The sequence below is a fragment of the Etheostoma spectabile genome, chromosome 6, assembly GCF_008692095.1.
Source record: "Etheostoma spectabile isolate EspeVRDwgs_2016 chromosome 6, UIUC_Espe_1.0, whole genome shotgun sequence".
Lineage (NCBI taxonomy): Eukaryota > Metazoa > Chordata > Actinopteri > Perciformes > Percidae > Etheostoma > Etheostoma spectabile.
In genome coordinates, this window is record NC_045738.1 from 31165285 (window position 1) to 31180050 (window position 14766).

The 14766-nt window shown below is 39.7% G+C and overlaps 1 protein-coding gene across 3 annotated transcripts in view; it reads left to right on the top strand.

The window, feature by feature from the left end:
- Positions 1-14766, top strand: part of ascc3 (activating signal cointegrator 1 complex subunit 3) — a 263454-nt gene that overhangs the window by 105428 nt on the left and 143260 nt on the right. For all 3 annotated transcript variants that reach the window (XM_032519352.1, XM_032519351.1, XM_032519350.1), the window contains one exon: positions 6377-6541. In XM_032519352.1, the coding sequence (XP_032375243.1) occupies positions 6377-6541 (165 nt within the window). The remainder of the gene's footprint in view (positions 1-6376; positions 6542-14766) is intronic.

A 14766-nucleotide genomic window follows, 5' to 3' on the forward strand; every position in this document is an offset into this window, starting at 1 on the left:
CCCCCCCCCCCCCCCCCACCCACGGTTGTACATGACAATGCGGCATTGAGAAGGTTTTCATTACAGTTTTGTTAGTTGTTCACATATCGCAATCTAGTAAATGTCTTACACTAACGTCCCCACTCCATCTTTCTCCCACCTACCTCTCCCTCCCACATCATCCTCTCATCATGGCTGCAATAGTTACCATGGAAACAGAGGATTTGGAGGGATGGTGCCATGTGGATGCCAGTGTGCGGGTGGGTGGCATCCTGGGACTCCCAGGCCCCATTCCTTCCCTGTCCAGAAAAGAAATATCAGTTAATGACATCCAAGAAGGGGATGCCTCACAGCTAGACAGTTTCTTGTAACAGGAGAACGGGTGGGGTGGGGTGGGGTGGGTTGGGGGGGGGGTCATGTTTCTTGGTAAAGTCTAGTCAAACGCGGAGCTGATGTGTTGCAGCCAATTATGTCTTCATAATACTGGGGTTCAAAGAAAGAGCACTAAAGGATAAAACAAGGCAAAATGCAACTCAAAAACATGTCATTACTAAAATGTCAGGTTGTGTTGAGTCATGGCACCTTCTGTAAAGATCCTGAATTTTTCTTTTTTAGTTGACCACCTGCGAAACAGACTCACACACAGCAAAATGAGTAATTAGTACTATAGTGCTGAAAGTTAGCACGTCTGTAATGGCCTGTGTTGTGCAAGGCTGCACATCCATACTGACCCTACCACTGAGCAAAGAGTTCATCACTCCCACTACACTCATTAAATTAACATAAAATGTGTTAAGGGAATATAATGTAAAGGGAAATATCAAATTATGTCCAGTTACCTCTTTGTTTTAGAAGCAAACACTTAAATATGCAGAGCCCTGCATGGGAGAGAAGAGGAAAGAAAAGGAAATTGTGCTCACATATTACTCTTTTACGCTTGTGAATTATTTAACTTACTTACTCCACATTATTTAATTTGTGCTATCAAACTAATAAAGGTGCATCCAATTACTTTTGTTATTACATAACATTGTTTAAGATGTGTACAACGTACTATGTCTGTCCAAAGTCAAATCAAAATTGCATTGCACCCAAGTATCTCATTTAAAATAGATGCTCCATGGCCACGACAGCCTTTGACCCTTTGTTGCATTAGACTACGCTGGGTAACTATATATCTTCACAAAACTGACAAAGCTGAATGTGTACATCTCTAAGTAATCTGCCTTGATAAATGCCACTCCTTAAAATCCACATCCAAGAAATATCTAATCATCGTAGCAAGCTTTCTTGTAAATGCTGCAGGAAATGTCACTGGTGTCATACGGTGTTTGGTGAACATGTCTCAGCCATAGAATTGGCAAAGGGGATAAATAGGACATTCATCTACATACCTGCCAGGCAGCGGCACTAAGGTAAAAAATGTTTTCTACGTCCACCACATTAAAAGAAGCCCGACAATAAATCAATATGTATTTTCTGCCTGAGGCCAATGTTACGTTCAAGAACCTAGAGTAGCCTTTGGAAAACAAATATGTAAAAGAAGCCACTTGTTGTTCTCAAAAAAAGTCTTTATACTTTTCCAAATACCGCATCAGTTATATGTGCAAATCAGTGAATAGGGGATACAACAAATGCCACATTTTATTACCTATTAATCCAGACAATCATAATTTTTTTATTACTTAATTTATTGAGTATTTATGTGTGTGTGTGTGTGTGTGTGTGTGTGTGTGTGTGTGTGTATATATATATATATACGCAAAGTGGCTTGCTCTCTCTGCCTCTCATGAGCCTGCATCTTGCAGGCATGGAATTTCTAGACTCAGCTCTAGATTGGCCATTGTTTTCTCCTGCTGCCGCTTTCTATAGCAATGTGTTTCTACACATTCTTTTTTTATCTCATTATTACATTACATGTCATTTAGCTGACACTTTTATCTAAAGTGACTTACAATTGCTATACACTACCGGTCAAAACTTTGGGGTCACTTAGAAATTTCCATTGCACTCTATTGTAGACAGAATACCAGCTGAGATCAGTTGCTTTTTTTGTTTTTTTGTTAACCAGGGCAGCAGTTTTCAGATTACATTATCTGCAAAAGGGTTCTCCAATGTTTTCTCAGTAGGTTCTTAACTGCTTAAAATTACATTAGATTAGTAAACAGAATGTGCCTTTGGAACATTGGATGAATGGTTGCTGATAACGGGCAATGTAGATATTGCATTAAAGATCAGCCACCCACTCAGATCAGCTGGTATTCTGTCTATAGTTTGTAAGTGACCCCGAACTTTTGACCGGTAGTGTAGATGTCAGAGGTTTGCGCTCAATGGTGTTTTAACCCCCCAGTGTTGACTTCCAGGCAGCGCTGTGACCATTGACTTCAAGGCACTTAACCCTAACCATTGCCCAATCCTAGTGCCTTCCAGGCAGCACTGCGTCAAAGGCGACATTGGGGGCTTAAAACACTAAACACAGAGGTTTGCACACCACTGGAGCAACTATGGATTAACTTGCCTTGCCTTGCCATGCCTTGCCTTGTCCTTAGGGACACATTGGTCGATGTATCGCAGTGGGAATTGAACCCAGATCTCCCACACCAAAGCCATGTGTCATATCCACTGCACCATCACCACCCAGTGTATAAAATGCATTAGTAAAGTCCTAGTAGCTCATTAAAGAATCTGGAACTCTTTGACTGCAGCCATCAGCTCTTCCTCCATTTAGTTTGAAGCACTGAGTAGCTGTGCTTTCGTTTCACAAGGGAATCAATGCCTGCGCAATTAGTCGCTTCTACTCCTCTAAGGTTATTTGCGTATAGTTGCAGGTTCTCACGCCGCTGGGTAATACATTTCCCTGCCGATGGGTCAGGTACAATTTGACTTCCTAGGTTTGATGACATTTTTTATGAAATAAACTACAGAATACACTAGCTCTGTCGTGAAAAAAAAAAAGTTTATCGGTGGTTTTTGGCATCAGTTCCCTGATGTTTGGCTTATTAATGCACCACTCATAACGTCTTTAAAATGACCCTTTGCAGCTGCAGTAATGCACATATACATTGGCATGAATGTAAATTTGACCAAAAAAGAGGCGTGGATGTGAGATGTGACAGATTATCTATCTCAAGCAATTTTCACATCTTTATAGATTGATGTTTTTACTGCTTACTATACTGAGCAGTATTGGACTCAGTAGGAAATCAATCCAAAAATGGTCACGTTTTGGCACACTTTAAAAAAAAGCCACCATCCTGATTTCATAAAAAAATCTCCTTCTTCCTCTTTATTTAAACCACTATGCCTGGCACTCTTTAGTTTAGCAATGAATTAATCAAAAAGACCAGTTCTTACAGCCTGTTTTGTTTTTTTCTCTACAAGTTCATGACGCCATTCTCTGATTAAATTGTCTCCTTTAAGAAACAGTAACATATTCTGCAAAACACTAAGAGTCAGTGGATGGAGATGATTGATTTCAGTCCTGCTGGGATGGACCGATAAATAGGCTAAATAACTCCATCCAGCCAAACAATGGCATGTTTGCTCTGCACCTTCTTTTGTGTATTTGTGAGGCAATTATGAAAGCACTTTGGCCTGTGCTCCATTTGTCCGAGCCTCCATTTAGATTAACTAGCAGCTCCAATTAGGAGCAGGCGCTTCCTTTCCTGTGAAGCACGCCAGCCTCTAATGGCTGGATAGATTGATTTAAATGCAAACTAGAGAGGATTTAATGAACTGCTTTAACAGAAAGGGTTTAATAGGAATTTGCACACCCACAGACAGTTTGCCAAACAGTTCCTACATCATTAATTATGCATTGTAGTGTTTTTTCTTGAAAAGAGAGACTAAACTTTCACCAGAATTATAGGCACTAAGCAATGCACTAAGACAGTGTCTGTTGACATTTGATACAGATGAGATGTGTTGATACTGTTGACTGTAGTTAAGAGGGATGCCAAAATAAAAACAGATACTGTAGAACATAGATCTTATCACCCAAACTCTACATAATCAAATATGACAATTATTGTGGATGTAATGGATCATAAATTGACAGTGAACACTGTACAACTATTGTAAGCTTGCACACAAGATGTGGGTAATGTTAGCTGCCATGTTATAATGGTGTTATGATTTAGGTGCTTCTATCTGCATTGTAATGAGCGCAGCTATGGGCAATTGGGCATTGATGAGCCATGAATCTGACAGCATTCGGGAGGGATTTTGGTTGTGTTGCTCGGGGTTTTACAGCCCGTGTCATTCAGTTAAGTGAGCAGAAAATGTATCTCAGCAATAAAATAATCTCTTTGTTTGATAAAATGGAATCTTAGGATAGTATACATAAATGTCTGGCAACCACATGCAAAGGGTATTTCTGCTAGTGATTATCTATTTTTGGACAAACTTCAAAAGGGTATTCAGGGAATTTAATAATGGACTTCCATAATGGAAAGAGGCATAAGAAAGAAACATAATTAAAAGTGGTCCAAATCTGAGCAGCTGAGGCCGAGATACCCTATCTTTTAGTCCCTAATTTGGTTTAAAGGAGATGTGGTTGCTTTTTGTCAAATCATTCCTTAACCAATATTCATATACTACACTTCACATATGTACAGAAAGTGGTATTTGTTGTAATTGTTTCTCTTGTTCATGCTTATTGCAACGACAATTCAGTGTAAGAGATAAGGGACAAAATCCACATTTTGTGCTAAAATGCATTCTTAAGTTAGGTTGAAGGTGATATGATGCTTTGGCAGTATGAATAAGACCCAGGGAGCCCTGTCTTGCACCCAGCGCATTAGACTTTGAACACTGATGCATGTATCATTCCTATTTTGCACCCAACACACAGCAGACGTTTCCCTCCACAGACTCACGTCTGTAAATTAAGGAATGAGCTTGCGTTCCCAGGGGCGGTTCAGCAGAAAGAGGAGGTGTGTTCCGGCGCAAATGTTCCGTAGTGCTATTTTGCAGTTTCAGAAAACAGTTCCACCACAGAGCAGGAAAAAGCTAGTCTAAAGTCAGTGGCGCGTTATTCAGATGCTATTTTAAGGGTGCATGCTTGGCTATAATGGATAGTGTGCACACCGCACATACTTTCCCATTCCTGTTTTTGTTAACCATACATAAATACAAGGAAAATATGACCTTGTTTTCCACAACATTTCCATGAATCCTGGATGTGTTGATGACATAAATGAGGAACTATTAGAGGACTTAAGGCGATATGATGTTGTCATGTGCCGATGCCACTTAACCCAAATGCCCCAACAGCCGCACGTGAGCTGCGTCGGCTATAGTGAGGGAATCTTTGTCTAATGTTAGACTTCATTGCAAAAATATCAGCATGTATTCATAACCTTGGGATTCAGAGGGAGTGAGACCAAAACATCAAAAAGTATGTTTTTGTGATTTTGTCAAATACAAAAATCAACAGCAAACATCGGTTTCCTCGGCTGTGACCCGCTCCTGGCTTGGTCCTATGGATGTACTGAGAGTGTGCACCTAGCAAAACCATCATTATAATAATAATGCGCCATTGAACAAGTGTGCCTGCTTTAAAAGGGAATGTGAAATAACGCTCTGATTGGTTAATTGCACGTTACGCCCATACCACACCTATGAGTAAAGTAGCTACTGCAGACCAACCCATTTTAGATTTGCATCGGGCACAAGATTCATTTATTCCGCTGGTATATTAGCAACAGCGCTTGATATCTGCCAACAAAGCTACTTGTCTTTGCCGTTTGATTCTTGTGTATCAGATCGTTATAATAGGGCCCAGGGTGTCAAAGTCATTGTAGTTTATGGGAGCCCACTTTTTACTGGTCCGGCCCATTACATAGTAACCAATTAATACTACATATTTATCCAATATTTTAGTGTAAAAGGGGTACAAGTACATAAAGAACAATATATTTGCAAAACACATAATGAACACCCTGAAATATATTAGGAACAATAAGTGCAATTTCAACAATATATTTCAGTTTTCAACGCTATTCGGATCAGGATGGATCTGGAAACAATATTTATATGTCGGTTAATGGTGCTGAATATTTCTCGACTAAAAGATGTGAACACACCAAACAACACTGGCTTTCTATTAGGTTCCTCAGCAGTAACTGTTTTTTATTTATTTATTTTTGGCAAATTTCACACTTTGCAAAGTCATCCAGTGGGCAGGATTGGACCCTATTGGGGGCCTGTTATGGCCCTAGGGCCGTTTGTTTGACGCCTCTGAATTAGCCAAAGATGTTTGAGACAGAGTCATCTCTTTAGTGCGTTTGAAAAAACATATATATATATATACACACAAATGTTTCTTTTCTATTTTCTGTACTTTTATTTAATCCCTAACTTTTATAGTGAGTTATGGTTTCCTGTTTGTTTCCAGATGTTGGTGACGACTCCAGAGAAGTGGGATGTTGTGACCAGGAAGAGTGTTGGAGATGTGGCTCTCTCCCAGATTGTGCGTCTTCTAATCTTGGATGAAGTTCACCTTCTCCATGAAGACCGGGGACCAGTGCTGGAGAGCCTGGTGGCCAGGACCATCAGACAGGTACGCCCTACTCCCTCTCTGCTTCTGAATGTCTGTGTATGTTACTCCCCTCAGCTCCGTCTGTTTTTGCTTGAAATTGTTTGAAACAGTCTATAATTGTCAGTTTAGACTGCAAACATATTTTAAGTAATTGAATTTATCTTTTAGTTATAATATGCATTTCTTTTAGATGAATAGAGATTGGATATGTTGGCTAAATTGTACTACGCACGGCAGTAAGGATAATTGGTGAATAAATAATATAAATAGGAGTTTTAGACTTTAAAAACCTGCAGTATAGAGTATAAAATCCAAAATCCAAACTCACTTTTGGTACTTGAAGTGATCGTTTTCAATACTCAGTACTACCGATACATCGTACGTACATATGTTGATCAGTACTCAGGGAGTATTGATTTTAACACCTATCTCTGCCTGGAATAATGCACTGAAAATGCTTATTTTATCCTTCCAGTAAATTTAGTGCCCAGTTGCCATTTTTGATTTACTCTGTGTGACGAAATAACACTTCAAGCCCAACTAGCTGACAAAAGGAAAGAGGCTCACAGCCTGTTCTTCTCATCATGATCTCCCTATTGCATTTATTCTACCCACATTATTCACAAAATCTCCCCACAGCTCTCTGTTAAACACTCAACTGAAGGCTGGAAAATGAGACACAAAGGGAGAGAAGAGACAAGGGAGTCAGAGTTTAGGGAGAGACACAGTATGTGTGTGAGGGAGAGTGCGTTTAAGCAAGTTAAGGTTGAGCAATTATTTAAACTATGGAGTTATATGTTTAGGTTTATGCATTTTGCAAATTAAAATGTTTGGTTATATTTGTTCCGGGGATTAAATGTATGACTTTTATAAATATGTGTGTTGAGTCCCATTAATTTGTCATCATAACACTTATCACCAGGTTGAAACATGTTGTTATTGATTAGTACTATGGCTGCTGGAAGGAATTTCGACAGTTGAATATAAATTGATTAGTAAAAAGAAAAATCAGTACTATTCAAATGCTGAAATTACTATTCAAATGTGACATTTTTTCATAAATATGTTGGCAAAGGTTAGCTAGTCTCCCTCTTCTCGCCTTTGCCTACCCGCACGTGTCACTCGTGTCACGTCTTATGAACAATAACTTAGCGGGAGTGAGAAACACAAGGCATTGTGAAGTCTAAGCTAACGTTAGTACAGCATTACCGAGCTAACGTTACATACCGAGTAAAGTACAAGGATAGTGACATGCTGCGGCTGGAAATCGTAAGAAGGACGGGAAATAGTTTCATGACTTTTAAAATGGACATCCACCGAGCCAAAGTGCTTATGATAATATTAGAAAGCTTGTTCTTGTTTTCTAACTGCGTGCGAAGTATAGTAACGTTAGCTTAGCTGGGAGCTTCATAGAGAAAGCTAAAGATTGTTAGCTGTCAGAATTAGCTTTGACTTCACATGTTACCTTCTAATGGTTGTATCCTCAGTAACGTGACAATCTGCAAAATGTGCCTGTTTTGAAGAGAATTTGGATTGTGCAACAAGGCAGGCCTGCTTGGATCTTGTAGGGAGTGAATATAAAGATTTACAAAGAATATGTCTACACATTTACTCTCTAACTGGGATGTTTTGGGACCGATGGGCGGGCTTGCTGTGGACAAAGTACACGCTGCGATACACTGGTAAGAGCTTATTACGTTTAACTTTGGATCCAACTAATTTAAATAGTTCACATTACTTCATTGTGTGAATAGTTAACTTGGTTTTATATTGTATGTGGTGTTTTCATTTGTGGCGTGCAAATGTTCCACCAAAACAAGTTCCTTGTTAATTTTGCAGAGGCACCGTCCCTGCGTCTAGAAGATAGCGCCGCCCAAGACGATTGTGATTGGTTTAAAGAAATGCAAACAACCCAGATCGTTTGTTATCTATCTATACTATCCTGGAATGTACATGTGGTGTAGCCACAGCGCTGTGAAATTAGGTCTGGAAATGCCAGAGTACCAATAAAGTAACAACAGCACAGTCTTTGGAATGAACATCATAGATGGCATAAGTCCCGCCCCCTTGGCTCCATGCTGCTGTCTGTGAAGCTGATTTCCCCTGATGATGACTGACAGGGATCTGGGCAGGAATCAGCCACAGCATTTTAGATATTAGAGTAATTATTTTGATGGGCAAATAGAGAGAATGAGCTTTAGCGTCCCATATCCCCTTTAATGAGCTGCTTGCATGTGTCAGTCCGTGGTAGGAAGTTAATAAATGGAGAAGACATAAGAGATGTAAAGGGATATTTTTAGAATGCACAGACCACCTCTGACTCATCCATGCATCATGCTATGTGAATTACATTTTGACCCTGAATGTCTCTATAAATGTCCATTTTGTCTGTCCTTCGCACTGAGTGATACGTCGAAGTCTGTACTTACTACATGAAAGCCTTTAGATTTGTTACTCTACACACAGTGTGTGTGTGTGTGTGTGTGTGTGTGTCTCTGCATGATTAAGACTCAAATTCCCACAAATGTGCATTGTGCACACTCTTTGAGCCAAATATATACAAAGCTGTTTTGCTTCACAACTCATAACGGCAATGAAAAGAACAGTAAAGATGTGCCCCATCTTTACTGTTCTATTCCATAAAATCCGATCTGTCAGTCAAATTGGAAACAAGGCCAAATCAGCCGTCCCTTTGCATTACTTTTATGTACAATTATGGCTATTTAACTTTACCTTAGATCTCATTATACATCCATCTGACTTGCAAACCATCATCAGTAGTAATACATTATTGTTATCAAATTTTATAAAGGTAATAAATCGGATTAAACAGTTATATTACATAGTTTTCCTATAGAAGATGACAGGAAACAAACCCTGAATATGGAAATAAAATGATGAAACAACGCAAAACACAAGTAGGAGACATTATTAAAGGATTTAGAGAAGACATTGATTCAAATGTTTATGAATGTGCCTTTGATTGGTAATTGGTGTATAATAGATATATGTGTAGATTGCAAATCTAGAGGTATGCAACTTTTGTGGAAATGTCTCAACTCAAGTGCTCATCATTAGGAGACATGTTAAAAATCCATGGGTAACGCTTGTATGCTAAAGGACTCAGGCCAGAGTGGGGAAAGGCAGAGTGAAACAGAGGGATGAGCTGCTGTGTTGTGCAGCGGCAGAGACCTCTTGCTGGGGTTAACCGCAAGGTAATTGAAAACTGGTCCGTACATGTGACCGCTGTTTACTCGGTTCACAGCCCATTTATCTGCAGGTTTAGCAGATATTACTGCAGAAGGGCTGCGTAGGCGCTTTGTACACCTTTACACCTTTAGAGGTTGTGAAGCAGTGCACAAGTTGGAAGCCTCTGGATACTCGGTTTGCCAGCCGACTGCACATGATGTGACTGCTTAGAACACAGCTGGAGAACTGGACTTATTACCATTAGCATGTCAATAAACTCTGAGGCTTTAGACCAAGTGTTACAGTACACAACATCCATGGTTCAGTAGTGGATAACTGTATGACTGCAGCTTGTGCTCCTTTACACTTTAACCATGTCAAGGAACATGGTGGCTTGGCTCAAGCACTGTAACTGACAAATTTGGGTGGTGCTGTTGTAAACAGTGGAGCATGTTTGACGGTTTCTGTTTCCAGGGACATACATGTAATGTCAGCCAACATCAGTTTGACAAGTTGCCACACAGCTTTTGCTCCACTCTGTGTCCAGTGTCGCTGTAACTTACTGGGAAACATAACACCTCCAGGCTAAACACTAAGTTGATTGAATAGTCATTAATTATTTCCCCCGGCGAACCAAAGAACATCACCTACAGAACTGAATGAATTGTAGATGAATACGCATACATTTAGACCCCTACGTGTGACCAATTATGTTTCTGCAATTTCATCAAAAAGAAGCACAATTGCAATCCTGGCACAGCATGGCACAGATATACATATCCCATGTTCATGTAGGATATATTGCTTGGCTTGTGCATTGAATTGCACGGAAGGTGATGATAGCTGTGTCCCTTTCCGGTATGTGTAAATAAATATTTAAATCTTGTCTAAGAGATCTCAAAAGGGTAGAAAATAGTTAATTGAAGCAACAGAGACCGTGATATCCTCACTTTAAGTATATTCCGCATGGGACAAACTCAGAAACACCAATTCAATTCAATTTTATTGTCATTAACACAATGAGCAGGCACATATGTAACAACATGTGGGTCTTTGCTTTCAAACAGTAGGTTAAAAAAGACACATTATTAATTTTAACATTAGTTACAGGCTCATTATTATTTCTCATTATGCAACTCAACAGCGTCTTTTCTTAGATTCTTTCTGTCTGGTAAATGCCCTTGTCTCTACATTCCCAATTTTATAACAGACTTTCTGTCATAAATTTCAGTTTTTTAAGCCGAAGCTGGGAAATATGTTCTCATTAAGTTATTTCTGACTTGACCAAGCTCTAGAGCCACTGAAGACACTATACAACTGTTTTTTACCGGCTGAGTAGTACTCCTCCCGACTAGTAAATTTATTTGGTTTAGTGCCCTTTAAATGGCTTATTTTATTGTAGAATCTGTTTTATTAAGGCTAAAAAGATGGGTTGTGCCTGCAATCAAATATGACAATAGAAAAGGAAAGTCACATATCCCTCTGGAATGACGGGAAATAAGAACAAGTTGAACCTCCATCTTTGTGGGTTAACGGAAAACGGATCCCTCCCAGTTAGTGTTTATTCCTCCTAGTGCACATCGGATTTACCTCCTGTGATCCTTAAACATGCTCGACCAGTCAAAGTATTTACTTCTATTTTATTTTATCAGTTTATTTGTCAGGTACAATAAATATGGGCATTGCTTTATCCAAAGTGCGATGCGGTGTATGTGTGTGGGACTTCTCGCCATAGGCTAATTTGCAGTCCTTGCCCCTGGTTAGGCTTTTAGGAATGACGTGCATGATGAAACAATTTAAAATAGACACAAACTAACAATTGAAGCAGACAAACAGGCAGTCACAGATGCATAAAAACTATCCGTAGGCAAACATGGACCAGCAGCCACATACAGCACATGCATAAAGACCAACGATACAGCAGACTGTGGCAGCAACCTAGATGGTTAAAAGTGGATGATTCAACAAACAGAGTCACGTAAATACATAAAAACAACAGTAAAACAAACACAGACAGGCAGACTTATGTAACTGAGGATAAGAAGTAAAGACATGTACTAAAATAACTGCTAAGAATACATTAATTCTATATAGATATTTAGACCATCAACGGCTGCAATAGTTTTTATTGCCATTTAATGGTATGTTAGGTTCAAGTTTGTGTTGGGAAGCTCTGGGACAAAAATATGTAACCGTCCCTCTTTCAGCTTGGCAATGAATGCATTTACTCTCACTGTAGCCTTGATCTGTGTAAAGTCAATAACGCAGCCTGCTTCACCTCGTGGAGTTTTGGTGGAATAATGCTCCTGCCATATATGAGCTGCACACACTTTCACTTCATGTACAAGAAGATTAGTTTCTCCTCCTGAAAATCTCTCCTTCCTGCTTAGCATCATCATCAAGGGACATGCAATAAGGCTCCTGTATTTTAAAGGGAATGGGAGATGACGCTCTGATTGGTTAATTGCATGTTACGTCCAAAACACATAGATGATTAAGACACCAAGTACAACCCTTTTGAACCATGCGTCTGGCGCACAGACCCTTATTCCCGCCGTTAAACTAGCAAAAGTAGCTTCGTACATGCCCTAAACGCACCAGCGCCAGGCCAGGACCCTTTAGTTTCTGACTTTAGGAATCGTAAAATACCGGTCACGCATTAATATAAAAGAAATGCGGTTTGTAGTCAGTGATATTTATACTCTAAACAAATGCATATTTAATGTCACTTTTTATTAGGAGTTAGGAGTTGTTAAAAACAATGTGTGAAAATAGTATTAAGTATTGAAGAAATATAGGAAAAAAGAATGTAATTGTAGACAAATGGTCAACTGAATAATATGAATAAATGTTAAATATATTTAAATATTAATAATATGAGATAAAAACAAGACTTAACTTTAAGTGTGTAGACTATAGGTTGTCGTAGCAGCAAAAAGCAATATGATTCAGTGCTGTCGGAGATCCAGATTAGAAACTATATTTTCTGGGGAAAATGTGTGTTGCTGAGAGCAGAAAGTTATTGCTCGCAAAGTTCTCAACAGTAGCTGAAGGAGAATGAACTGTTGAAGATTAGAATGAGTTTCAAGGAGGGGAGAAAGATGGAAACCTGGAGGGGGGGGGGGGGGGGGGGGGGAGGGAAAGAAAGATGTGGGAAAAAATGGGAACATAAAACAGGAGGTGGGAAGGAAAGAAGGATAACAAATAGAATACAGAAGAAGTAAAGAAAGAAGAGAAATAATGTAAGGGGTATGATAGTAAGAATGTAGTATTAAAAAGAAAACAATATAGACTATCATTAGCCTTTTTGTCTAATGCAGGGGTTATCAAAGTTATCAATGTTATCATTCAACAACATCTGCTCGGGGCGCCTTTCCGTGGGCAGCCCCCCCCACTCTGACATCTCTCCATTTAGTGCATGTATAGGTACTGAGCATGTGTGTGTAATTCATTATTATTATTATTACTATTATTATCATTATCATCAAAGGTCTGCATCTGATTTTTATTCCAGGTCAGATGTTCGGAACTATTGGCAATAACAAAACACTATTTAATCCCTTCCAACCATTCAATGTGAATTTATCCGAGAATATTCTTAAATGAGGAAATCTAATGATTGGTCCTACGGTTTGTCGTCATCGAAAATCTCGTTTGTGCCACGTCAGTGGCAGAAGTGTTGTAAATCATCTCTAAGGCCGGCTACACACTGGATACGGCGCGCTCACCTGTCAGCTCCGTTTTTATTTTGGCTCCCATGGTAACAGGTGAGAGCTTAACCACTGCCTGGCTGACACGCAAGTCTCACGCGCAGAAACGCGCACATACTAGAACCAACGGCTATTTTTCATGCGACAAGCAAACGTGTTGGAAGCCTTTCCAAGCAAATTAGAATAGGAAAAGATGTTTGTCATTTTGACACAAAATACATATTAGTAAATGACATGTTGATGTTTAAAGGTCTCTAGGTTTAGACATCAATGCAGATATAAATGTAAAAAAACAAAAACATTTTCAAATATTGCACCTGACCCAATGTTATTGACATAAACAGACAGCCTACTGACCCATTTTTCAGAGTTTGAATCTGTCGGTGCTGTGTCCCGAGATAGCCCTCCCTGTACGTCACCTAGCAACAGCAGCGCCGCGTCAGACACGTTTCTGGTGTGGAGGACATAGAAAAAGGGACGCAGCTGACATGCAACAGAAACGCCACGCTCGAGCGACGCAGCCAGTGTGTATCCAGCTTAAGACTGACACTGAAGATATTGTCCTACACTTTATTTAAATTACGACTTTAAGAATTACTAACTTTAAAGCGCGGCTTTGAGCCAATATTGTTTTCACTCATAAAGCGGGATTTATGGTTCTGTGGAGGCTCCACGCAGAGATTTCGCTGTAACCTACGTAAGTGGCCTGAAGTTTATACTTGTGTGTTGGTGTGTGTATCAAACTCTTATAGAGAATGTATGTTTGTGTGTATGGAGTGTGTGAAAGAATGAGTGAGAGAGTGATGGTGATTATCTGCGGAGCGAGTAGCAACTCTAAAGTCATAGTGAGATAGACAAAGTGTCTCCCCTGTGCTTTCTGACTGCGGTGGGAAATCTGTAGCATGAAAAGGTAACGCTCTCCTTGATTTCATGTTGTTCATGGAGGTTGAGAACCTGGAAATGAGTCGGGGATATGCAACACTACCGAGCCACGGTCGAGCTGCGACGTGTAGTTAAATTTGAGAGGTGTGCATCAGGCTACGGCGTGAGGTGCATGTCTCCACGTAGCTATGTACGTAGCTCCGGTGTAGACTTTACGCAGAAGCATAAGTCACGCCTAAGTCCAGTCTTAGCAGTGTTCTTGTGAGTAATTCTCAGAGGCTTGATAAATACGGGCCCTGGTCAACTTTTGTATCGATTTGGGTCCTGTTACATGCAATTTGGTACTGGTACCTTTTTTTTGAGCTTCATGCAGTAAATGTACAGCGTAATTCTCAGCCTCATGTAGTAAAAGTACGCCTTTTTTTTTGTTGAAGTTTTGGTTGTTCTTTTGTGCTTTTTTCCCAA